General features: G+C 42.7%; 1 protein-coding gene across 1 annotated transcript; it reads left to right on the top strand.

The window, feature by feature from the left end:
• The first annotated feature begins 1,691 nt into the window (after nt 1-1,691).
• DDX58 (DExD/H-box helicase 58) lies at nt 1,692-26,861 on the top strand. The gene is made up of 18 exons (XM_033084725.2): nt 1,692-2,717; nt 2,836-2,967; nt 4,683-4,861; nt 5,350-5,500; nt 8,086-8,208; nt 8,928-9,041; nt 9,937-10,090; nt 10,261-10,519; nt 11,227-11,389; nt 11,806-11,907; nt 12,364-12,521; nt 14,552-14,687; nt 15,579-15,727; nt 16,640-16,730; nt 17,426-17,596; nt 19,119-19,270; nt 20,836-20,982; nt 23,276-26,861. The coding sequence occupies exons 1-18, from the start codon at nt 2,612-2,614 to the stop codon at nt 23,570-23,572; spliced, it is 2,784 nt and encodes a 927-aa protein (XP_032940616.1). The 5' UTR covers nt 1,692-2,611; the 3' UTR covers nt 23,573-26,861.
• Nucleotides 26,862-26,941: the final 80 nt, after the last annotated feature.

The raw sequence follows: 26,941 nt of genomic DNA, 5'->3' as shown, positions 1-26,941 counted from the left end.
GATAATTTCTCTGTTACAACACTACTTATGTGCTATGATGAACTCCTGACACAGAACAGTCAAAGGTAATTTAAATATTTTTTTTCCATTTCTTGTTTCTTGCCTTGCAAAGAGTAAAAAGCAAACTCTAGCATAATTTTAGCATCTTCTAAGATTTCTGCAGGGTATCTTCCCATGCCTTCGTGAATGGGATACAGAAATCTTCAGAAAAGAGAAAGAACATTTTAAGGTGGAGAAAAGAATTTTAAACAGGGATTGTGTTTTTTTCCCAAGAAACATAAAATGTCATGCAAAACATCATTTTGAAAAGACACTTGCTGTTCTTACAGGTTAACCCAAGGGATGGTTCAATGGGATCAGATGACGAATCACCAAGGAATGAGAATGGCAGCGTTTGTTCAAAAGGTGTTTCAGACCCTTGGTTTAGAGCTGGAGACTCGTGAAGATTTTGCAAGAGAGGCAGTAGATGCTGCAGTGAAGCAACCAGTACAGCACCTTATGTTGTTTTGAGGCAAACCAATGCATTCTGCAGTAATGGAAGGATTAGAAATTGCAGCCCTCCTTGTCTGCTGTTTTCTATCAAAAATGTTATGCATTTCTCCCTCCACAACAGAACCTACCATCTGGTCTCACACAACACTAATTACAATTTAATATTTTTTTTTTCTGGCTTTTTTTTTTTTTTTTTTTTTTTTTTAATTCTCTGCATGGTGGATGATTATTGAGGAACTTACAGAAATGCACAGTTCTAAAGATCACCTTAGATTCCTTCTGCAGAAATAAAACTACCCTCAGCTGCCATTCTCTTGACTTTCAGTCAAGTCTGATTCAAGTTTTGGTCAACAGAGGGAGATATAGCATAACTTATCAACACATTTCTCAGGCCAGTCTATGGTCAGTTTGTCTTCCACACAAAACTCGGGGGGTTTAGCAAATCTAATTAATTTTGTACTGATGTTCGTAGTTACTTAACAGCTGTACATATAATATTACACTCTCAGGACATCAAAGAGCTACTTCAGGTCTCAATGCCAAAGCAACCCTTGCTCTTGTGTATTTTATTTTATTCAGTATTAGGAATGGAAAGCTGAAGCAGGAGTTTGTGCATGGCGCAATCAAGGACATTGTGAGGAATGGAGGATCCCTGGGAAGTGAGGTAGGATGCACGCAAAGAGCCATCCTGGGAAACGACCACTGTGGCTTCCCCAGGGACCTTTCCTGCTAACCAGATCTCCTTGCCTTCAGCAGCTCCACTCCTGCGAGTGGAGGCAATCTAGTCCTTAAACACAGGCATCAATCCACAAGCAGCTTTCTTATATAATGATGGAAAGAAGGTCTCTGAAATGCCTGGGGTTTTTTAAAAATTGGGATATATTAATATCCTCTTGACTTACACAATGAAAATGCAATTAGTCACGGAAGTCCTGTTTTCCCTACTCTGTTGCAGCTATCCACATGCTGCTCAGGCTCACGCTGTCTGGTATTAGGTTTACACAACAAACCACACCAAAGGCTTTTGCAGAGCTCTCTGATGACCTTTACAGTCTTCTGAGAAGAACAGTACTTTCATTATTTACTGTGAAACCACAGAATCACAGAAGAAATTAGGTTTTGAGATGATTGAGTCCAACCTCTGCCCACCTTGTCAACCACACCACGGCACTAAGTGCCACACCCCGCCTTTTCTTAAACACCTTCAGGGCTGGGTCACCAGGGATGATGATTCCACCATCTGGGCAGCCTATTCCAATGCCCCATCACCCTTTCAACAGACAGAAGCCTTAAGAGAAAGGAAGGGAAAGGAAGGACATTAAATACTTGAGAGTAAAAGTGGACTCTAGAGTAGAAAATGAAATGTCAATGCCTTCCTCAATGCCCTTGCTTCTGTCCCTGCTACCTCCTATCTGTCCCGTACAAACCCATGACTCAGTGGTCTTGTGTTGGCAAGGCTTTAGAAAGCAGGAATCTTGTGTTGGGCCAATACGTGCCAGTCGTCTTTTTGAGTATGGCACATCCACTCAGCACATGGTGAGAGGCGAGGTTTCCACGGGAACTGTCATGTTTAGGGCACTTCTGACTGTGGGTGCTTTCTGCTTCTTTGGTGATCCTTCTCCTTTGATATTCACCTGCCTGATCTGCTTTCTGAAAGCTTTTAGAAGTGTTTCTATCGTTTTAAAACACCCCAGGATACAACCCATAAAAGCTCATTCAGGTTTTTCCGGGGACAAGAGAGAAGAGAAGATAGGCCGATGTGTTTACTCCTGTTTCTTCGCTGTGTTTTTTCTCATCCTGACAGCCACAAAAAGGGGCTGGTTCCAGCCTTTCCAGCCGCATGCAGGCGCATACAGTTAGCTGGGGTGGGGGCCGCGGTCCCCTTTTGCTAAGGACAGATAAGAACGGAAAGCAGCGTTTCCCCTCCAGACCGCTTTCAGTTTCTATTCTCCAGCAGCACTGAAGTTTCCTTTTCCTGTCGCTCCCTGCCTGGGGGTGGCTCCCAGTCAGTCCCTGCCAGCTCTGCCGGTACCACGGCTAGGGCGGGCTCGAGGCCGGACCGGGACCGGACCGGGATCGGGATCGGGGCCGCCGGCGGCGGTGCGCAGCCGGGCTCGCCATGACGGCGGAGGAGAAGCAGAGCCTGCGGTGCTACCGGCGGTACATCGAGAGGAGCCTGAACCCCGTGCACGTCCTCAGCAACATGACGGACTGGCTGTCCGACGGTGAGAGCCGGCAGCGGGCTGCCCCTGCCCCTGTCCCTGTCCCTGCCCCTGCCCCTGCCCCTGCCCCATCACCTTCCTGCCCGGTGCCCTCACTGCTGTGCTGGTTTCTCGGTGCCAGAGGTGAAGGAGAGGGTCCGCAAGGAGGAGGAGCGGGGGGTGACGGCGGCCGCCGCGCTGTTCCTGGATGCCGTGCTGCTGCTGGAGGCGGAGGGCTGGCTCCGCGGATTCCTGGACGCCCTGGTCGCTGCAGGTGGGGGATTTGGTCCCGGGGGATTTGGGAAATTTGGGCATTCAGCGCCGGCCGGGGGCTCGGCTGCTGGTCTTGCCACACCAGGCCAGGTTGCCGCAGGAAAAGGCGAGCTGACAGAGCCTGGAAATAAGCCTGTTGGGAAGTGAAGCAGCTGGAACAATTCTGAGCATGGAGAAAACCTCACTGGCCCGAGACTTGTCCGTCTCAGAGCCTTTAAACAAGGCAGCCATTGTTCTTACAAATACAATGAAAGGACGCTAAATCCTCTGAAACCGAAAGCCAAAAGTCTGGTAGCGTGGGGTAACTTCACTCAACGACAGAGTCTTAGATGATTTTCAAAAAATTTTTCAGAACCTTTAAAAATTACTCAGTGGCACTGCAAGTCGTCTGTTTCAATAAGTAAATAACCATTAGTAGTTTATGAGAATGATTCTTCTACAGTTGCTGTAACTACTTCATGTGTAACTTCCTAATCCAATTTCCTTTATGAAATGGAGCAGAAGAGGTTGTGAAGGTATAAAATTAGCAGCCTCTGCACCTTTCCTCTATACATGTATATTGTTTCATAGGTTCTTGTTGATGATTTATTAGATGTGTTCATAAACTCATGCCATAAGTTACTTTTGTTTTAATTTCCTTACCATTAATTATGATTAATTATCTCAGTGAACAAATATTACAAAGTTTTTTATCACTTAGATGTAGCCTACTTAACCCTTAAAGCAAGCACTAGGCCAAGAGCAACCTCTAACCAGTGTGTGATAATCCTGATTTCTGAATTGCAGAACTATCTACTTTGAACCTATTAGTAGTGTTCAGTTTTGTGTATCTTCAGAAAAATTTGAGACAGTTAGCCTTCTGATTCAAAGTCCTATCCCAAGTTCTTGTTAATTGGGCCAGATACTAAAATTTAGGATTACTCTTCTTTTTGGTAGATGCAGGGATAAGTAACACTTAGACTAAAGACGTTATTGTGGTAAGTATCCATACCACTCTCCTGGTCTTCTGAAAGGAAACAAGAAGTTAGGCAAATTCTTTTGTTTGCCCACAAGTTCCCCTGGAACCCTGATCTTCTTTTTTCCACTTCAGAAGTCTGCACAGCAAATCTCACAAGTTCTTAAAATATGCTGCTCTGCCACTATCTGTTCCAGGACAGTATTTTCAGTTATTTGATGACTATCTAGGTTGCAGGTGTCTGTACTGCTTTCAGTCAGGGACTGGCTTCAATCCAGCACAGTAGGGATTTTTGAAGGTGGATGGACCCAAGCACAAGAGTAGAAGATACAATGCTGGTAAATAAAAGCAAAGGCCACCAAAGCATCTTGTGATTCTGAGTAGTGTCCTTTGCTCTGGGAATCCCGTGGAAGAGTATCATGGAATGTAAGAATTCCAGGGATTGTATGAATGAAAGACTGGAGTGGATATAGTAGCTTGGGTGATGTGACCTGTGACATAGTGTGGCTTTTTTTTTGCTTTTGCAGGTGCTACTTGTCTTTTAGCATCAAGTTTTTTGTATTAGACATACAAGTGCTAAAAAGGAAAATAGTCACTTATTAGATAAAAACTGTATGTGGGTCATCTAGATTTATATCATTTACAGGACAAAATAATTTTAATTTCTCCAGTGTGGCTCAGAAAATGTTCATTCAGCTTGTTCCTAACTATTCTACGTAGAGATTGAATTCACAGTGGTGATTTGTCTCTTTTTCTGAAAGGTTACACTGGACTGGCAGAAGCAATTGAAAACTGGGACTTCAGCAAGCTTGAAAAACTAGAGCTGCACAGGCAGCTGTTGAAGCGGATAGAAGCAACAATGCTAGAAGTTGATCCTGTAGCAATCATGCCATACATAAACACATGCCTGATAGAGAGGGATTGTGATGAGATCCTGCAGGTATGGTAAAATTCTAGTATTTACCTAATTTTGCTTCAGAGAAATGCTGGATACCCCACTTGTGGGATAAATCAGTGCCTGTGTGACTGGTGGCTGGGTGGGGAGGATGGCTGGTGACAGGCCTGCCATAATTTTTGTGACTTTTTCATTTCCTATTCTGAACTAGAGAGCCTCACAGGTTTATGGCAGATAAAGTTTATTACAAGGACTTTCACAGAATAGCTCTGTGATGTTTAACACCATTTACAAACATTCAAACAAATAGCATACCTATTTTTATAGTCCAGCTAAGTTTAGTATGTAGCTACACTGACAGAATTGAAGCTGTAGTGAGTAAATGGCTGAATCTTATTGTAAAACTTTTATTCATTGAGAAGGAAATGCAGTTTTAAACTGGACGTCAAACATAACAATTCCATCTGCTAAGCAACAAGCAGCGGGTTTGGTTGCTCAGAACCTACAGCAGCTTCTGTTTGTGGTGTGCACAGATCAGTGAATACAGAAGCAAGGCAGCGGGGATAACCAAACTCATTGAATGCCTCTGTCGCTCGGATAAGGAAAACTGGCCCAAAAGTCTTCAGCTGGCACTGGATAATGCAGGATATTATAATGCAAGTGAACTGTGGAATATAAAAGAAGGTAAAACGTGAATTGTTTTTATTATATTCTTTTCCCATTTTTACACCAGACAGTATTTTTTTTCAGGAGAATCAGACAAATTTAGGATACCGTCAGACTACTTTGCAGTCTAAAAAGAAAAAAAATTGAAGACTTATTTTAAATGTCTTTTAATATATACAAAAAATTAAATACAAGTAGTATCCTATAAACAGGCATAAAATAGTTTTTAACTGTTTTTCCTCCCAAATGGTTAGGCATGGTACCTATTTTTGGTAAGGAGAATCAGACAGCACAGGTTCTTGAGGCAAAAAAACAGCCGCATAGTTATTTTCTTCATTCCCTTCTTAATTCAACTTTTGCCATCTTTTTGCTTGCTTGAGTTGTGATAGATGCAATATTTTCTGATAAAATATGATTAGTAATGTCTTAATCTAGAGAGTGATACACTTCTATGATCCCCAGCGCAGATCATATACCTTTTCTATGAGAAATCGATAAACAGCCCTCACCAAGTTATTATGTTCATATTTTGTAAAAGTGCAGAATTATATCCTATAAGATTTTGCTTTTGTCATTGAATTTACCCTCCCCTCCTTGAAAAATACTTGTATAAGTAACCTGCAACATAAGAGAATTTAGAGAAGAATACATTATTTTGCTACTAAAAAAGTGATTTTAGATAAACTCGACTGTGTATCTACGTATCTACATTTGCTGTCTCCCTAGGTACTTGTTTGAACTGGTTTTTTAATTAGCAACAGGGCTAAGCTATATTTAAGTGGCTTCTTAAACTATATTTCTTATTTTGAAGGTTTTTTTATTACTGCAGTCAAAGGGTGTAATTTCTTACCTGGAGAATTAATTATTGTATATGCATACATTTAATAAATTTATTAAATTTTAGGTAAAATAATACATAAGAGTAATACCTATATGTATATAGACATTATTTTATGTATTTGGTCGCTATGCATATTATTTGTTGACAGTTACATTTCTAAAGTTATCACTGTTTTTTGGTCAGGTTCCTCTAACATCCAACTCAGCAAAGCCAAAATCAGCCTACTGAAGAAACATTGGAAACATTTTATGCTGGCAGATAGTAAGAGTTGGTACCAGAAATTAATTGCAGATATCATGTGCTTTCTGGAGCTGGATTGATGTGCAGATGTGTTCTTTCTCCCACTCCAAAAGCAGTACTTTGTGATCATATGTTCTGTTTGCAAAGAGACTCTTCATGCAGGGCCCAGGGATGGTTCTTTGAGAAAGTATTAATTATAACACCAAAGAAAATGTCTCTTTTGATCATTAATATAAAGAATAGAGATATTCTTACAATTTCTAGGTCTTTTCAGAAGGTGGGGAGGAAGGCAGAGCAGAATCTTGAATTTACAAAGCTTCTTTGAATTCCTAAGAATTTTTCCTGCTTGTGGTTAATGTCCATGTTACAAAGTGACTTCTTGTCACTAAACACAGAGAATAAACCTTCCTCCCAATCTATTGTCTCCTTTGTTTTTTGGAAATTGTTGCACATGCATTGAACACATGGTTCTTCTAAACCCAGGATTCTCCATGCTATCCATCTTCCTTGAAAAGGAGCCTCTGTGCAGCATCATTTTATGTACAGTAATTTCACAATTGTAAGCCGCACTATTTTGACTAAAATTTTGATCCAAACCCGGAAGTGCAGTTTATAATCAGGTTTGGCTTATATATTGTCCTAGTTTGGAGGACAGGTTTCTGCTGAGAAAGGCAGGAACTTCTCTTTGAAATGGAGAATGTAAACCCCCTCCCTCTAAATTATTATAATTTTGAAATCAAGGGGCTCTCAGGCAAAGATATGGGAATTAGGAATAACAGTTCTTTTCTAGGTAAATTAAAATAGAAATACAGTACTACAAAGAAACAAACTCCAAACCCTGACAAAGTCAGAGTACAACCTGACACCCTGTCAGGCAGGGTGTTGGTAGCAGTCCCATTAAATGGTGGCTGCAGTCCTCTTGCAGTGACAGATGTGGTTCAGTTGAAGCAGTGCTCCTGTAGAAGGTGCAGTTTCCCTCCGGGGGTCCAGTGATGATGTGGAGAAATCCAGTTTTCCTCTGGAGTCCAGTGGAGAAAGGGGCTCCCTTAGTGTCCCAATACCTCTGTTTTATCTTGGTAAGAAATGTTGGGCCCTTCCCCCTGGCTGGAGCAACTTCCAATGGGATGCAGTAATTTTATCAGTCACACAGTGGGACTCAATGGGCCATTAGCAGAAAATGACTCGTTGGAGGAAGGATGGGTTGTGAAAAGATAAAGAACAATGCCCTGCCTGGTTTCAATGGATGGCCCATTAGCAAAACTTCTCCCGTGGAGATAATGGATCACTGCCCCACCATCAACAGATGGTGATAGAATAGATACCTTTTATCACATCCTGTCTTGTAACCCCAGACGTATATGGACAAAGAACAAAAAGTTGCCGACACCCGGACATGCAACTTATAATCGTGAAATTACTGTAGTCTTTTTCTTCCAGCAACCAGCTCCTTCACCTGGTCATCACAGCAAATATGTTTTAAAATCATAAGAATCATTAACGTATCTTTTTTCCATTTGTACAGATAATGGCAAAGATGTGGATGGTGAAATGACAGATACTTCTGAGAATTACTTTGAAACCGTGATGACATTTTCTGAAGAAACAGAATGTGATAATCTCAGCGAAAATCTCTCTTCAGTTTCAGGTAAGTGTTAAGAACTCAAAAGTTTGTGGTTCGTGTTTTCCATTTCCTTGAGATTCCCAAAGGACACAGATGTAGTGTGCCACAATGGAAGGTGCTGAGGAATTAGTACAAATCTCTGACTTGATTTAACTGTTTTCTGTTTTAATGTTTAAAAGATCTCATGCTGGGCATTGCAAATGTTAGGAGTTGCCCCTCATTTATTGCATTTCTAGTGAAAAGTTGTTCTGTCAGCACATTATCAAAAAAGGTTCCAAACCATCCTGTTGTTTATGCACTTCTTCTCTAATATAATTAATTCCCACATGACCTGATGTTAACCAGTTTAGAAAACTGAATGTGACTGCAAAGGGTCTGTGCAGTGACTGTCATGGCAAATTTTGCTCCACCAGTAGTTTCTAGTTTCTATTCTGTAAGTCCAAAATGTGTTTTCATTCTGAGTTGAAGAAAGACCAGGTGAAGTGAGTGTTGTCAACCAAGACCTTGAAATGGGTTCATTTTATGAATCACAGTTGAGGGGTAACAAAAGTGTGCCATCAAACTCACACAAACTTCTTGTTTGGTGCATCTGTCCTGTTAAGAGGCTTGTCTGTCAGAGAATGTTCTGTGTAGACTGCAAAGACTCTTTTACCTTTATGATTTTAGATTGCAACTATATGGGCACAACATATTTTTTGCATTTTTATTGCAACACTCTTCACAAAAACATTGCTTCATCCTAGAAAGTGCCAATGAATCTTCATCTGTTTATACACCAAAGAAGGCTCGGAGCTACCAGATTGAGCTTGCACAACCTGCTATTGATGGGAAAAACACTTTGATTTGTGCCCCCACAGGTAAGGAGACAGACATTTCTTAGAAAAAGTCTCTTGGTGCATGTGGCTGTGAAGGATAAGGAATGGTAAAGGTTGAATGGAACTTCTCCAGCCATTTCTTTCAAAGCTGTCTTCCATTCAGGAGATCCAGATCTACCCTGGACCATGGGCAGCACAGAGGATGGCAAGACAGACGTGTCTGTTCACACATCAGTGCTTGTATTCAGCACATTGAGCATTCATTTCCATGTTCTGACTTCTGCTTTCTCACTCCTCAGTGTGGATTTTTCAGTTTAAGCTAGTCACTAATCTTTGAAGATATTTAAGAAATTTGTCTTGCAAGTTGAAGGAAAAATAGGATGAGTTAGCCTGAGGCTCCCCTCTCTTCTCTGCTGTGATGCCTACAACTTCAGACAGCTTAATTTGCCCCTGAGTCCTGGAGAGGCAAGTGGGATAACAGAGGCTGGGGTAGAGGAGAGCTCTGGGGAGCCTGCACAGCAAGCCTGAGGCCCAAAGGAAAACAAGTGGGAGATAAGCAAGGCTGCATGGGGAAGGATTGAAGCTGAAAAGGCCTGATGTCTTTATGTAGTCTGATTTGATGTGGGAGCACATGCTAAGAGTGAAAAACAGACTCAGTGATTTCAAAGAATTCAAATACAACTGCAAATGGATTTTAATCCCCAGTGACTGATTAATGGTTTTTACGACTGAGATTGTGAGAGAGAAAGGGATGATTCCCCACCTGAGCAAGCAACATCCTTGTGTTCAAATTTGTTCCAAATGTGTTCAAGTCTGGAAGAGGAGTGGCCCCACTCTCAGCTCCCCTTTGTTGCAAGGCATTCAGATGAGACAAGCTAGTGCTTACAGGTGCATCTTTTCATGGCAGTCCTTTACCTTTCATGGTTTTTGTTTGAAGGATCTGGAAAAACCTTTGTGGCACTTCTGATTTGTGAACATCATTTGCAAAACGTTCCCTCAGGACAAAAGGCAAAAATTGTCTTCCTTGCAACCAAAGTGCCAGTGTATGAGCAACAGAAAAATGTATTCAGGCAGCATTTTGAAAGAAGTGGGTAAGTGTAATTCCTCATCTTCTGTGGTCAAACTGCCAGCTCCAACTCTATGACATATAAAACTTAGTAACTTGCCTTTCAAACTCGCTGAAAAGCCCATTTTTCTAGCTTTTCTTGTCCTGTAAAGGTATCCTTTTTCAAACCTCATTTTTTTTGTATCTTCTTTCCAGATACTCTGTTCAAGGAATTTGTGGTGAAACAGTTGCAAGTATCTCTGTAGAAAGCGTTATAAGGGACAGTGACATCATTGTGCTAACTCCCCAGATTCTTGTGAACAGCATGGAGAAGGGGATCCTTAGCTCCCTCTCCATCTTCACTCTGATGATATTTGATGAGTGCCACAACACCACAGGCAACCACCCTTACAATGTGCTGATGACCAGATACCTGGACCAAAAATTTGACTCCTCGGCAAACGAGCTGCCTCAGGTAAGGCGCAGCCATTAGTGGTGAAGACATTAGAGGTGAAAGTGTTTTGCAATGCAGTCAGAAAAGTCTTGCCTTTTGTGCTGATCCAGTTAAAGCTCCCATTTAACAATGGCTGCAAATGGAAATGGTGGCATCATTTTTTCGTTCTTGGACACTTCCAGGCTTTTTTCCAATGTTACATCTTCCCTGCAGCTGCCAAGAAAGAGTGATCAAGCATGGCAAAGACTGGAGTGCTTGAGTGCAAATGGAAGAGCTGAGAAAGCATGTAGTTTAGTAATCTACTTGTTACCTCTCTGTTGCTGTTTTCTGCCCCATAAAATGGGGCCACTGCCTCTGCTGGCATGAGGTTTTCATCCAGCTGAGAAAACATCTCTGAATGAATGCAAAGCATGGATCTAGGTGTGGGTTTGCTCTTCCTCTGTATGATAATCACCGACAAATACAGCTTGTTGGATTTTTTTATGGATTTTTTTATTTTATAGTTTATTTTAAGTTTAAATACTCAAAGTCTGAGTGCCTGGAGAGGACATAAGTACATACAGGTTTTGGTTCTTGAGATTTTGTGCCTGCTTCTAGTTTGCTTCTGCTGCCTGTTTTGTTTCAATGTTTTTGGAGATGGTGGCAATTTGGTGACTGGTAACAGTATCTCCTGGTTTTATTCCATTTGTGACAAAGGAGCAACCACTGCTAATCATATGTGTGCTTAGATTGTAGGTTTAACTGCTTCTGTTGGAGTTGGTAATGCCAAGAGCACTGATGAAACTATAGAGCACATCTGTACCCTCTGCTCCTACCTTGACATACAGGCCATATCCACTGTCAGAAAGAACAAAGAAGATCTGCAGAGGTTTGGAAACAAGCCTGAAACACGTAAGCACACTTCCTTTTTTTTTTCCTATGAGTTGCAAAGCACCATGATAATGACAGCTACCCAATTCCCCTGTATTTTAGATTTAAGATAAAAGCTTAGAACTAAGCTGGAGCTTTGCTTCCTGCTAGCTTGAGAGAAGTTTAGGTTTGCAGTCTCTTGTTGTCCTGCAGTAAGGCAATGGCCACTTGGGCCTATTTTCTCTTTGCTGTTGATGCACCATCTCTGGTTTTTATTCAGTTCTGCCAGTGAGGACTGGAGACTTTTTCTGTGCACCTGCAGTGCTCATTGATGATAAACTTGATTGTGATTGCATGGAGCACCATGTGTAGCATTCTTCTAGACAATAATTTGTTCTGTGCTTCCTGAGGAAATGTTTTACTTACTCAGCACACTGACTTTCATTTTTTTTCTCTAGATATCAGATGGGTTAAAATGCGAGCTCAGAATCACTTTGCAGACATTATCTCAGGTCTGATGTCTGAGACAGAGGTGTTGATGAGGAAGATTTACTCAGTGGGTAAGATGCTGTGATTTTAGGCTAACATCTGGGTATACATTGAAACACAGGGAGTGAAGAAGACAGACAGACTCTTCAGAGGTTGTTCCCAGAGTCTGGACAAGAGCCAGTGGGAACAAACAGAAATATTTAAATAACAGAATGAACTTTTTTGCTGTAAAGTAGTCAAACACTGGAACAACTTGCCCAAATAAGTTGTAGGCTCTCTGTCCTTGGAAGTATTCAAAGCCCATTTTGACTGAATGACCTGTTCTATGTGATCTGCTTTGAGCAGAGGGTTGAACTAAGGACCTCCACAGGGGCTCTCCATGCTCAGTGATTCTGTGATTGTGTCATAATACTGTTCTTTTGCATAGACCTTTTAGAGCCAATATTAGTGGGAAATGTGTTATCTTCTAGGTAATTATTTTTATTTGTTATTTAAGGTGAACAAATTTTTGTTCTCTCCTTTAATAGATACCATCCCCCAAATCAACAAGAATTACTTTGGAACACAGAGATATGAACAATGGATAGTTTCCACTCAGAAGAAGTGCAGGCTGTTGCAACTGGAAGATAAGGAGAAGGAGAGCAGTATTTGTAGAGACCTTTTCATTTGTACTGAACACTTGCGGGTAAGTGTGTATCCTCTTTCCTTCCATACAGAGGTCATTCTGTTCCTTCTGGTACGAGTATGTTCACCTAGAAGCAGATTTTGAACCAGTTGTTCTGTTTGTAATTGTAGAATATACAGTAGTTTCACGAATACAAGCCACACGGATTATAAGCCGCACCCCCGGTGCCTCGACAATGTTGCTGTCTTTGTCAATAGATAAGCCGCACCCCGAATATTAGCCGCACTTTCGTTCGTCGCGAGAATCCGTGCGCAGCTTTCACAAACTGGCCAATTAGTAACAGGATCGCGGCATAGCGGGCTTTACTGGCTCGGGGCGGGGCCAGGCAGGCTCGGCCCGCTCATGGTTGCCGACGGGGCCGGCTGGGTGGTGCTGCAGCCGCCGCCGGGCTCACTGGCCCCCCTCTCCCGTCAGCACCGCCCCGCTGCTGCGTTTACGTAGTCGCCCTGCCGGCGGGCCAGGCACTGCCGCCGCTGGCAGGCATGCCGGCCGCGTCGCCGCTGCGTTCACGTAGTCGCCCTGCCGGCGGGCCAGGCACTGCCGCCGCTGGCAGGCATGCCGGCCGCGTCGCCGCTGCGTTGTTTACGTAGTCGCCCTGCCGGCGGGCCAGGCGCTGCCGCCGCTGGCAGGCATGCCGGCCGCGTCGCCGCTGCGTTGTTTACGTAGTCGCCCTGCCGGCGGGCCAGGCGCTGCCGCCGCTGGCAGGCATGCCGGCCGCGTCGCCGCTGCGTTGTTTACGTAGTCGCCCTGCCGGCGGGCCAGGCGCTGCCGCCGCTGGCAGGCATGCCGGCCGCGTCGCCGCTGCGTTGTTTACGTAGTCGCCCTGCCGGCGGGCCAGGCGCTGCCGCCGCTGGCAGGCATGCCGGCCGCGTCGCCGCTGCGTTGTTTACGTAGTCGCCCTGCCGGCGGGCCAGGCGCTGCCGCCGCTGGCAGGCATGCCGGCCGCGTCGCTGCTGCGTTGTTTACGTAGTCGCCCTGCCGGCGGGCCAGGCACTGCCGCCGCTGGCAGGCTCGCCGGCCGCCCCCTCCCATCTGCACCGCCGCCGCGTTTCCTCGCCCTGGCCGGCACTGCATGCCCACGCACCGCCGGGCTCCCCTACGCTGCTGGCCCCGATTCTGCTGGGCTTCCCCCGCTGCCAGGCAGCCCCACCCACCGGCCTTCCTGCTTCTGCCATGCTCCCCTGCACTGCTAGCCCCAGTTCTCCCCGGCTCCCGCGCCCTGCTGGCCCGGGCTCTGCCGCCCCCCTGCCCCGCCCTGCTGGCTCAGGCTCTGCCGCCCGCCCCCCACACTGCTGGCCCCGCCTCTGCCAGGCTTTCCCACCTCTGCCGGGGCCGGCCGGGCTCCAGCTTGGCTTGGGGCTGCCGCGGGCTCTCACTTCCGTGTTGGCAGCTTTTAGAATTTTGTTAATGTATTAGCCGCCCCGGAATATTAGCCGCACTTCCGGGTTTCCACCAAAATTTTGGTCAAATTGGTGCGGCTTGTATTCGTGAAATTACTGTACATAAAGTTGGAAGGGATCCCCAAGCATCACTGAGTCCAGCTTCTGTCCCTGTAGAGGACATCATCCTCACCAGGAGCCCAAGAGCTTTGTCCAAGCACTTCATGATCTGTGTCCAGCTGGTGCTGTGAACACTTCCCTGAGGAGCCTGTTCCAGTGCCCAACCATACTCTGGGTGAAAAATCTTTTCCTGATATCCAAACTAAACCTCCCCTGATTCAGCTTCAGGCTGTTTTCATGAGTCTTGTCACTGGTCATGACAGTGAGGAGATTTGTACTTACCTCCCCCCTAAGTGAGGATGTTGAAGGTTGCAGCAAGTGGACACAGGCTAAAGCATAAGGCGTGTAAGCGTTGTCTCTGTGATACTCACCAGGGACAGATTAGTGCAGAGGAGGCTTTGCAGTGCTTGTGTTGTCACAGAAATGGAAGAACACCTCAAGCTTGCAACACTTAATCTAGCTAAATAAAACTTGTGTTCATCCCACCGTGTGGAAAATGAGGCCTAAAGGCATGTCTCTCTTCCCAAGCAGAAATTCAACGACGCTCTGATTATCAGTGAAGATGCCCGCATCGAAGATGCTTTAGCCTACCTAAATGAATTTTTCACAAATGTGAAAAATGGACCTTTTACAGAGTTAGAGAAGCAACTAACGCAGAAATTTCAAGGTATTTCCCACAGCACCTGTGTCAGTTGCAGGGGAGAAGAGAGCTTGTGGTAGGATGGTCCAGGTATTTTCTTCAGAGTAAGTGCAGTTGGTTTTCCAGAAACTGCATTTTCCAGAAGCTGTGGTGACTGCATAGGTGCAAGTACAGTGTTAGGGCATGTGGTGGGGGGGACTAAATTTCTGGGACTATAAGCTTCTAGTGCAGAAGCTGATAAAATAGTCATAATTGTAGCTGGATGCTCTAGTAAGTTCTTACATACCTGGCTTGGAGATAAGGCAGCAGTGCTCTTATGGCTGTGCCCCACAAGTAGGGGGATGGTCTACAGTCATGGATGCTGGTAGCGTTAGGTGAGCCAACATACACTGCTCAGTGCGCTGCCTAGCCTGGTCAGTCCCAGTCTTCTGGGAAGAAGCAGGTGGCCCTTCTACCCTTCTCATTGAAAGTTAGAGGTTGTCACTGTTCTCTGACTTCTGATTTAGCGAGCAGTGGGCTGTATTCCTAACTGTGGTCTGTTGTGTTGCAGTTTTGACTGCAGTTTTAAATTACTGGGCTGTCTGCCCTTGAGTGTCAGTTGTTTTCTAGGAAGAAATTCTGCAAAAGCGGACTTTGTTTTGTTGCTGTCTTTTGGTACACAGTATAATGCAGAAGCTCTCATGTCAGTTTAACACAAAATGTGAGATATTCATAGTTTGGGGATTTTTTTTTTCTGGGGATTTTGTTGCATTTGACCAATAGATTTCCCTGTTTGCATCTGAAAGAATGGAATGCAAAACAAGAAAAAGAAGCTAAAGAGTATGTGTGTGCTGTTTGAAAGTAGGTTTGTGTGGGAATTCTGCTTTCTCCATTAAAAAAGGTAAATTTTTCAAGAAACCTTTTTTTTTTTTCTTTCAGAGAAAGAACTAGAGCTGACTGCGCTTTCAAAAGATGAGTCAAATGAGAATCCAAAGTTGGAAGAACTTGCTTGCATCCTGGACGAAGCATACCGCTATAACCCGGAGACTCGCACTATTCTCTTTGCCAAGACAAGAGCCTTAGTAGCTGTATGGCATTTGTTTTTAAAACTCGTAAAATGGGGAGTGGGGAAATTAAATGTCTCATCTATTACCCATCCTATTTTGATCTGAAATAGAAAAATGTGCATGTATTTGACGTTTCTAATATATTTTACTGTGTCTACCCAAGCCCTGATGTTCTGACACAGGATGAGTGAGGCTTTTTTCTTTTTCTGAAAACTGCAGTACAGCTGTGGTGTCTTTCATGACATCTAATTACATGTTATAGTTGATCATTAAGCCCTCAGATTTTTATTTGAGGCCTAAAGTCAGTTGGATGTGTTCTAACAGTTTTGGCTTATGGTAGTGGTGTTAAGAATCAGCAGCTCCACTCCATTACTGACTGCACATCAGGAAGTATTTATGCATTTCTCAGAGTATTTCTATAGACCTAAAGAAGTCATGTGCCCTAGGACCTGTTTTTGATCAAGAAAAAGGGAAAACTTTCTGCAGCAGATGTTTTCTGGACTCTTATCACTGGTCTGTTTCATACTTGCCTATGATCAAGGATCTAGGTTGAATGATGCTTTTTTTCCCCTTATGTACCTTGCTCCCAGAAAAGGTTTGAGCTTGAAATTAATGTGCTACTAATAGTTAGCATGTGTAGATTAAAACATTTACTGCAAATATCAGCTATCTCTGTCACCGCAAATAGATTTATCAGCTGAATGACCCAGCCCCCTGTTTTATCCTTTTCATCCAGACATGATGGATGAATTGCTAACCAGAAAAGTTTAAAAGCAGGCTAAAGTCCAAACTAACAGCACCAAGCATCTTCTGGCAGCTTTCCATTTTAAATTTAACAGCCTACAGTAGCTTGGTTGAATTTTCTTCTTCTGTACTGTCAAGATGCTAGCATTTCATCTGCATACGGGATCTAACTACCTATTTGCTCCCCAGGCTTTGAAGAAGTGGATAGAGGCAAACCCTGTACTTAGCCACATAAAGCCAGATGTGTTGATGGGTAGAGCAAGAAGAGACTATAAAACAGGTATGCAGATTTGCACTGAGATATGCTAAACCAGTGGTGGCTATGCTGCTAGAACTGTTCTGCTTTTCCTGTGTTCATCTTCTGTGCCCTGAAACAGAGGAAAGTCATGCAGGTTTGCACTTGCAGTCTTCCATATCTGAAAGACCTTGAATGGATCCTAAGGTCATGCTTGCCTTTTCTGTTCAGAACCTTTGGTTAAAGCAGCAGTAACACTGTCAATGATACTTTCCTGCAGGATTCTTCTGCTGGTTCAAGGGCAGTTTAGAAACTTCACTATCACAGCGTCTTGTGATTAATTCTTGATAATCTCTGTTACTTTTATAGATCCCGCCTTTTTTTTTGTTTGATGTCAGAAAGACATTTTAAGACAGAATGGAAGACACAGCTGAAATGAATTACCTATGGCTTAAGCATTAGCTTGGATTTTGACTCAGCTGCATGGGTGTCTCCAATAAAGATCATCTGGGTGTTGAATCTAAAATGGTGTTTCCCAGGTTGATAATTCCTGTGACACATCAACAGGACTCCCTGGTCAGTGGGTATAATATACACCCAGCTGCGTATCAAAATTGAAGTAGTTTTCCAGATCAGAAGGATGTACTCATTTCTAATCACTTAAGTAAAAGGAAGTGTGGGTATCTTGCTCAAGGAGCTCTTGGGTATTTTTTCCCTGACACAATTTCTTGGTACTGTAGGTATGACCCTGCCAATGCAGAAGGGTGTACTGGACGCATTCAGAAATGACAAAGACATCAGACTGCTGATTGCTACATCTGTTGCTGATGAAGGCATTGATATTACTGAGTGCAACCTTGTGGTGCTTTATGAATACTTCGGTAATGTCACCAAAATGATCCAAGTCAGAGGTATGGAATTTTAGAGCTATTACTTTATAAACTTGTTTTGGCCTAGAAATGGACGTGAAATGCTGCTAAAAGGCACATTGGAAATACTGTAGTAATATGTGCATGCCTTGCTGTTGTTCCTCTGTGCCTTAGAGCAAAGAAGTGAATGATGGGACATGATAAGTTTGTTCACAGAGCTAAGTCTTTGATGTTGTCTGACTGTTGCTTTGCCAGGCAGATTAGCCATGCTGCACGAGGTTATTGAACTGTTGAGGGCTGATTATTCAAGTAGACAATTATACATACAAGCAGGACTATGGCGAGAAGAACTGTTGTCAGAAATACTACAAATCATTCTGTGACAATTTACAAAGGACTGCTGCAATGGGGTTCTTGTATTGTCTTGGCTTCTGAAGGCCTTCCCCAGCCCTGTGGTTCATTACCAACCCAGCTACTCCCAGGTGCATGAGGCCTTTGCCTGTGCAGATCTCTAACATTTAAGACCAAAAGAAAGACACCCAGTTTCTGTCTTCCCTGCTTGTCCAGAGAAGTCTGTCATGACTTTGGCCTTAAATTTGGTGATTTTACAGTGTGGCCAATAGAGGGGAGAAGCCACACTAAATACTGACTTGTGCTTCAAATTCCTAAATGGCATATAACTGCCTTCTCTTTTAAGGGTGCATCTGCAATATTTTATCCTATTTTGCAGCAGTTAACATCATAATTTAATGTGTTTTCCATTGTACTTACACAGTACTCTACTTTCAGGGTTAGTGCGTCGTGACCTTCTTACCTATGTTCTGTAATAAAATAGTTGGTCCAGAATTTACTTTTATGGATGAAAATATAGCGCTTATTATTAAAAAGCCATTATAGGTGCAAAGAAAAGAGGTGATGTCAGTTTCAAACCACATAAAAAAATGGTTTTTGTGGCACAGAAGGTCAAAAAAAAATGTGAACATTTTTTTTAACTGAAATACTGCTAAACTGGTGTGAGATCCCTGTAGTTCTGGGTTTGCCTATGTCACAGCTTTAATAAACAGACAGGCTGTAGGCATAGTCAGGTAGAAGAGAAGGCATTTGCTGCTGTTGTCTGTGTTTTTGTCAGCATTATATTTCCAGTTTCTTTGGGTTTTGTGATATATGGGGTTTTTAGAGTTCTTTATACACCAATTTGCAGGGCTGAAAACTAATAGGAAAGACTGAGATAAACTTTCCTCCTTTTTTTTTTTTTTAATACAACAAGAAGACAGCAAGATGCTACACAAAATTGTATTTTAAAGCATGCCTGAACTCAACACAGGGAGGCCACAGAAGCAGGCAATACAGTATTGGCTGGGGTATATCCATGGGGATACCTGGAAGGGGGCATCTTGTTCTGGTTTGTTATTGAAAAATGCTCTTCAGAAGCAGCATTATCTGAATCTGATCATTGCAAACAAAAGCAGCCACACAGAAAGCCCTTAATAATCTTATGGCAGATCTGTCACTTTTGCACATCTTGTTAAGAGTAACTAAAGAGCATAAATGTGTTTCTGTATAGGTCGTGGAAGGGCAAGAGGCAGCAAGTGCATCCTTGTGACAAGCAAAACTGAAGTGGTTGAGAATGAAAAACTAAACTGTTACAAGGAAGAAATGATGAATGCAGCTATTGAAGAGCTACAGAACTGGGATGAAACAACATTTGCAAGAACGGTTTGTGATTTGTTTTCATACTCAATTTTTAAAGGCATAATTGTTTCAGCCTTCTCCTACTAAGTCTCTGTGTAGGGCCAAGTGATAACCCACATGGATGTGCATGGACCGCCACCAAGGGCTAAGGAGAAATCTCCATTTTTTTATTGGATATGGGAGGAAACAGTGACAAAGATGAAGAGACTAAGGCGCTTAATGCCTTGTCTGCCTCTGTAAAACTGGTATATCCAGTATATCCTTGGTATATCCCTGAGGTGGAAGACAGAGAGCAGGATAAAGGCCCCATAACCAAAAAGGAACTGGTTAGTGACCTGCTACACCACTGCAACACACACAAGTTTATGGGGCCAGAGTAGATCCACCCAAGGGTGAGAGAGCTGGTGGAAGAGCTCATCAATCCAGTTTCTGGCATTTATCAGCAGTCCTGGATAATCGAGGAGATCCCAGGTGACTGGAGGTTGGTCAGTGTGGCCACCCATCTACAAGAAAAACCAGGAGGATCTGGGGAACTACAGCCCTGTCAGCCTGACCTTGATATCAGGGAACGTTATGGAGCAGATCATCTTGGGTGCTATTACCCATCACATACAGGACAATCAGACATCAGGCCCACCTGGGGTGGGCTTATGAAAGGCAGGTCCTGCCTGAGCTGCGTGACTTTATTCTGTGACAGTGTGACCCTCTTTAGTAGATGTGGGGAAGGCTGTGGCTGGTATCTCTCTAAACTTCAGTAAGGACCTTGACACCATTTCCCACAGCTTTCTCCTGGAGAAACTGGCTGTTCATAGCTTGGATGGGTGCACTCTTTGATGGATAAAAAAATAGCTGTATGGCTGGGCCCAGAGAGTAGGAGTGACTGGAGTTGAGTACAGTTGGTGGGCTGCTATCAGTGGTGTTCCCCAGGGCTCTAGGAAGCCTGGAATAAGCCAGTGGCAAGCACTACTAATAAAAAAGCTTTGCACATAGTTCTCCCATACACCCTGACTCACAAATCATCCTGTGTTACCAGACAAGCTTGCAGAGATTGAGCTGTGCAACAAAGGGTGCCCAAGGCACCCTGGCCTTCGTGACATTTCTTCTCCCACCTCCAAGGCTTGGTGCGATTGCTCCTGCTTCTTGGGGGATTCCATTTCTGCCTTTGGTTCTCAGCTCCAGATGTGCCTTGTTGCTTCTTTCTCTGCCCGCAGTTTCTATGGTCTCTGTAGTTTTCTTTCCAAACTATGGGATTCCCAGAGCAGCCGCATTAATTGTGCCGTAGGGTCTCACACAACTTCAGTGTTCACACTGACATACCAGCCTTAAGACCAGAGGGGCTGTTGGAGACTAGAGGGGAGGAAGGAACAAACAGCATGAATGCTGTCCATCACATAGTCTCATTCTAGCCCTGCATTCTAAATGGACAAATGTACCCTGTTCTTTCTTGGTAAGAGTTATCAGAGCAAGGTGTGTTTTGTTTTGTATGCTTTAAGTAGTAGTTTCCTAGATGTTACATGCCCAAATTCATGTTTAGACTGACATTGGGACTTCATTTCATAATGATCTTGATTTTTATTTATTTATTAAAGGTATGTCGCCTGCAAAAGAGGGACAAGGTACTACGAGATTCCAGGAAGAACGAAACAAAATGTGAAGTAGTGAAAGGGAAAAAAAATCTTTTGTGTGGAAAATGCAAAGTGTATGTGTGCAGTACAGACGACATCAGAATTATAAAGGTATGTTTCTGTGTAGGAGCTACATCCATGACCACCAGGAAAGTCAGCATTATTGAACTAACTGCATTGTCTATCAGCGTGGAAGTGGGCTATTTTGTGCAAACTGGAGGAGAATAGAAATTCTGAGTAAATCAGTAAACGACAGGAACAGTTGTGACTTACTTCTGTAGTATGATATAAGATATGAGTTGATGTTGTCCAAGGTGTGCAAATATGGGATACAGTAGGAATCACTTCAGTTTTCCTGAAGCCCTTGGGACGAATTTTGTTGAATACCCCCTGATCTTTAACTACATAACCTTCTAGAGTTACTGCTGGATATTTACAGTAATTTCACAATTATAAGCCGCACCATTTTGACTAAAATTTTGCTCCTCACCTGGAAGTGCGGCTTACACTTAGGAGCAGCCAATATATGAACAAATTTCGGAAATTTCCCAACCCGGAAGTCCGAGCCCGCAGCAGCACCGAGCCGAGCCGGAGCCTGCTCGGCCCCGGGTGGCAGGGCAGCGGTGATGCAGCGGCAGCGCTGCCCGGCCCCAGGGTTGCGGTGGTAGCAGCGCTGCCTGGCCCCAGGAAGTGCGGCGGCGGCAGCGGCCAGGCACGCTGCACCCCTGCTTCCCAGCGGCAGTGGCCGGGGACGCTGCTCCCCCGCTTCCTGGCAGCAGCAGCCGGGCACACCACACCCCTGCTTCCCAGCGGCAGCAGGTGGGCACGCTGCTCTCCTACTTCCTGGTGGCAGCGACAAGTGGGGCCGGGGCTGCTCCCTGGCGGCCGCCCCGAGCGAGGCTGAGCCAGTAAATCCCGTGATCACGCGATTCTGTTACTAATTGGCAACTTTGTGAAAGTTGCATGCATATCCTTGCTGTGAACGAAAGTGCTGCTTATAATCCGGTGCGGCTTATTTATGGACAAAGAATGAAAAGTTGCCGACACCCGGAGCTGTGGCTTATAATCAGGTGCAGCTTGTAATTGTGAAAGTACTGTACTTTACTGATTAGCATTAGATGGAAGTCTCTCTGCTATTGAGGTATTTCTCCCACAATTTCTGTTGACTGAAAATTAACACAAAGTACTGGGATCAGGTTATAAACTCCTTGTCTTATGGCTCAGTTTGAGTTTTGAAACGCAAGGTAAACCATGGTTTCGTAAGAAGAGCCCTACAGTTCTTCAATATTATTTTGTTTTCCATTTGGTAGGTGTAGTTCCCATTGCTTCTGTGTGTATCTAGGGACATTTTGTTTTTACTTTTTCTGAACATGAATATTTTCTCTGTAGACAAAAGAAGGCAATATCCTACATGCAGAAAGTGGTGATCACGGAAGAGAGACTTTTCTGGGCACTTTGAGTCTTTACATTTCTCCTTTTTGTTCTTGTGAAGCTGCTTCTATTTGTGCTGCTCTGAAAAGTGCAGTTGCAGTGTGATAAGGGGCTTCAGGCCCCAACTGAGCATACCCATGTCTGCCTTCAAGCACTTGCCAAATTTTTGTTTGTTTTTAACACTGTTTTTGGAATGTAGATAGTGCTAACTACTACTCTGCAAGAAGCTGGGAATAGCTCAGCTTTGTAAAAAGTTGGTTACATTTCTTTGACAAAAAACAAGGGCTATTTAAAGCACCTCTGACCTTTACTCTATTTTGTGCTCCTGACTTATCACCTATACCTGTGCAAATAGATCCAAGAGTTCAGAAAACTCTTCAATAAGTGGTTTTGCTTAGTACTCAGCAAATAACCCCTCAGTTTTTAAAATAATCCCTAGAAACTGCATTTCCAGGAGGAGCTACCATTTTCAGATTCAAGCTCAGATTGTACATATGCTTTCAAATAAGGCTGTTAATTTCTTTAATCTTTTATTATATATGATATAAACAATTCCTTTGCCTTGTTAGGGTTATTTTTTCTACCACTCCAAAGTAATGACCCCTCATGGGAAACAAGAATCTCTCAAACTTGTCCATTGTCTGAATTATTCTCTTAGTTTCATGGACACGGCTCAAATACTGCAAACAGTTTTGAAAAAGCTTACTGAGTTCAAATATGTGTAAGCTGGTGACTGGGGATACACAGTAATTTATTTTTTAAATTTTGATAAGCCCAGGCCTGGGTCCTTCTAGTACCTGGTATTCCATGAATGGGGGTAAAAAAGAGCAATGAGCCAAAGAAGCTGGAAGGTGAGGATGACAGCAAGTGCCTTAACAGGGAGAATATGTATTTGAGAAGGGAGGGGGAATGACAAGTACAAGTCAGGAATGTTGTTTCTAATATTAAGTGTTTCTGGCATGTGTTGTTTCAGGAATCTCATCACACTGTCCTGGGTGACACGTTCAAGGAGCGTTACATAACAAAGCCCCACAGGAAACCAGTTAAGTTTGATGATTTTCTGAAAAAAGGCAAGATGCATTGCCAAAATGCTGAGTGCCAGCATGACTGGGGGATCACAGTGAAGTACAAGACATTCGATAATCTACCAGTGATCAAAATCAAAAGCTTTGTACTAGAGGACGTTGAAACTGGGACACAAATGGAGTTTCAGAAATGGAAAAGTATTAATTTGTCTTTGAAGAATTTTGATGAAGAAGCATTCAGCTGAACTCAACATTTTAATGGATATATTGTTCTAATGCACTATGCTGAAATAGCAGATGATCAGTTTTCTGTTAAAACTTTTGTTGTTTATACTAGGCCCCTCACCCACATCTGGCTAGATTATAAAAGGCTGGTAAAGCCACAAAAACAAATACTTGCTATATAATGAAATACTTAACCAGAAGTTACACTAGAAGGACAAATATGTGTTCTTCTAGTGACAAATTTGGATCTAGGTGTCTAGATCCACATCATTATGGCTATGAGTAATTTGGTCTGAAAAAAATAAAAGATCAATTTGAATAACTAACTAAACATCCAACTTTAGGTGGTAGGCTACACCTTCAAGAGTTGAGGTGTGAATCAGCACCTTCTTTGATACTACTAATGTGTTGTTGGATTGCACATCCTTGCAAACAGCATGGCTTACCAGCACTTCAGGCACTACTCTAGCTACTTTAGAGACTTTTAAAAAAGTTGCCTTTAGCCTTCTAGACCTGGATATATAAAATTGGGAAAAAAAAAAAGTCCAGTAACTTTTCTGTAAGGAAGATTGTACATTTTTTAAATCTATCTTTAATAGGAAATGCTTCTGCAACAGTAAGAAATGCAGTAGGGCAGAGCCCTGTTGGGGATTCATCCTTGTGATAAAAATGGCAGCACTTTTTTGTATCACTGCATCTTGATCAAGCTGCTGTTGCTCAAGTTGCAGAATGGGTACTCTCCTGTGTTACTGAACTGAACAAGCCTCTGAAAGGGACAAGACAGTGCCCTGGATCATGAGAGGAGGTTCCATTTTGATGGGGATTAGCACTTACCTGGATTGACACCTAAAATGTCTCAAAGACACTGGATATACTGTAAGCTTCCTGTCAGAGCTGATCTAGCATTCTTACAAAGTCCAGGCATTAGTGTGTTCAAATTTGTCCTCTTTACCTAGATCCCAGACTTCTCTGGGAAAAACAGAAAAACAGAAACTCTGACAGAGTTATGAAATGTACTTGTACAGTTTAAAGCACCTGCTGATTCTACACATCTTCAATGAGCCTCGTATTCAATATTTCTGGAAACAAAACCAACACATTTTAAGATCACTTTGTGTATTTGACAGTGTGGTAGGGTATGCATGTGCAAGAATTATGTTTCAAAACACTGGAACAAATTTAAAAAAAACCCAAAATCAAAACACAATTCCCCCCCTGCCTCCCAAATCCTAATTTAAGAGCTAAAAAAAAAAAAAAATCAATCTGAATTTATGAGTTCAAAAATTAATTTAAACTGCCTAAATCCTACTCAGTGAGTCTTGTGATGTTCTTGTTAAGTGTTGTGTGGCATTAAAAGCAAAAGAACTTTGTAAGACTGCTTCATGTTCCACCCCAGTCCATGACTTTTACTGTGAAAGCTGCATGCATTGTACAGGAAGGCTGAATCTCAGTCTTACAGTAACTTCCTCTGTACTTAGTTTTTACCTAAAAGGAAACGTAGAACAATGAATAAAGATGATTTATGTTTAGATAATGCCTCCCCTTCAAAAATACTAGGAACAAAATACTTTTTAAAAAGGCTGGTTTGGCACTGCAAATTTCTTGAGTATCAAATTACTCTTTGAAAGGATCATCTGTTTTTGGCAATCTTGGCATAAAAACCAATTAGTCCAAAATTCCAGTTTATAGTTGTAACTACAGTGAACTTGAAAAGTTTTGGTATTTTTCTGTTCTTTGAACAGAAAGATTTCAGACTGAAACAACTTTGCAATTCAACAACTAAAAGAATACTAAAGGTTGATGGGATAACACATAAATAAGAATTGAGCATGATGCAAGAAGCCTTTCCTTCAGTACACAGGGAGATGGGAAGGTGGGGAAGAACACCAGCACCCTATTTGGCCTCTGAGAATATCTGTTTTTTTAAAAAAGAACTGAAGCTGAAATTGCCTATTTCTTACTATGATTACTACCATATTAACAACTCTCTGTTCACAGAATCACAGAACAGCTATGGTTGGAAGGGACCTCTAAATGTCATCTTGTGACCCAAGGGATTTCCCAGGACAATGTCCAAATGTCCAGTTAGCATCTGAGCATCTCCAAGGATAGAGACACTACAACCCCTCTTGGCAATCTCCTCCCATCAGTGCTTGGTCCCTCACGAGTGAAAAAGTGTTTCCTGTTGTTCACAGGGAACATGCTGTGTTTAACACTGTTTGTGCCCACTGCTTGCTCTGTCATTAAGCACCACTGAAAAGAGCCTGGCTGCATATTCTTTTGTGCCCTCCATTCAGATTATTTGTACACAAACAGCAGAAATATCCCTGAGTCTTCACTGGACAAAATAGTCCTGTCTCTCAGTTTCTCCTCATGAGAGACACTTCAGACCCTGCAACATCGTGGTGGGTCTCTGATGGATTTACTAGAAGAGCTCTGTCACAATCAAGCAATAGCCTGTTCCAAGTACAGTGCAATCTCCTGAAGTTTCCTAGTTCATGAGCACTTTAATAGTTGCTTTTTATCCAGAAACAGCCAGACCTGACTGCACAAAAAACACATTAGGAAAGTACTTTGAAGTAATTTCTCCACTATGTTAATTGTTGCAGCAGTTGCTGTAAATACAGTTAAGAGCAAGAATTAGTACTATAACCTTGTTTATCTCTGAGTAAAAGTAGTTTGTTATCCCTGTAAATATATTCATTTGGCATTATTGATTGGGCAGTCACTGCACTGAGTGCATGAATTTAATTAGTGTTTGCTGACTGACACAGAAATTGCTGATGAGGATCTTGAAGGCGTGGAGATTGTCTTCTTGAGGGCACAAAATAGAGGGAATTGTATCATGCCAGTATTCTGTTAGGTTACAAAAGACTGCCAGTATCTCACAGTATTTGTTTTCATTCTATCTCATGCAAACTTGTCAAAGAAACTAGAATTAAAACATGGGAAGTCAAGATTTTTATGATTCTACAAGCCTGTGTTCCTACAGGGATAATGAGAAAAGTGTAAGTAGAATCCAACACTAAGAATAAAATGACAGAACCACCAATTTTTTAAAAATAAATTTAATTTTATCTATTAGAAATATCCCCAAAAAGTCCACCTTTCCACAAAGGCTTAGATTTTAAACAGAGTTCACATTTTTTAAAATTAATAAACAGCTAAATAATTTCAATATTAGATTCAGATTTGTTTAACTGAATAAGAAAGCAAGTCAGTGTCAGGTAATCAGGAAGGAATAAATTTTTTTTTATACTGTCAGTTAATTTCTAGATCACTGATATGAGCAGAGGCAAACTAAGTGGACCAAATACATGAAATCAGCATGTGATCTTCAACGGTTCTACAGATGCCAGCAGTATTTTAATGCTGTCAGACTTTTGCAC

The sequence above is a fragment of the Catharus ustulatus genome, chromosome Z, assembly GCF_009819885.2.
Source record: "Catharus ustulatus isolate bCatUst1 chromosome Z, bCatUst1.pri.v2, whole genome shotgun sequence".
NCBI lineage: Eukaryota > Metazoa > Chordata > Aves > Passeriformes > Turdidae > Catharus > Catharus ustulatus.
The sequence above is the reverse complement of the archived record's forward strand: the minus strand, read 5'-3'. Positions and strand labels throughout refer to the sequence as shown.

Coding starts and splice junctions, on each gene's coding strand:
- DDX58 (XM_033084725.2), top strand. CDS start 2,612: ATGACGGCGGAGGAGAAGCAGAGCCTGCGGTGCTACCGGCGGTACATC. Junction 16,731..17,425: donor AAGAAGAGACTATAAAACAG/GTATGCAGATTT, acceptor TTGGTACTGTAG/GTATGACCCTGCCAATGCAG. Junction 17,597..19,118: donor CAAAATGATCCAAGTCAGAG/GTATGGAATTTT, acceptor GTTTCTGTATAG/GTCGTGGAAGGGCAAGAGGC.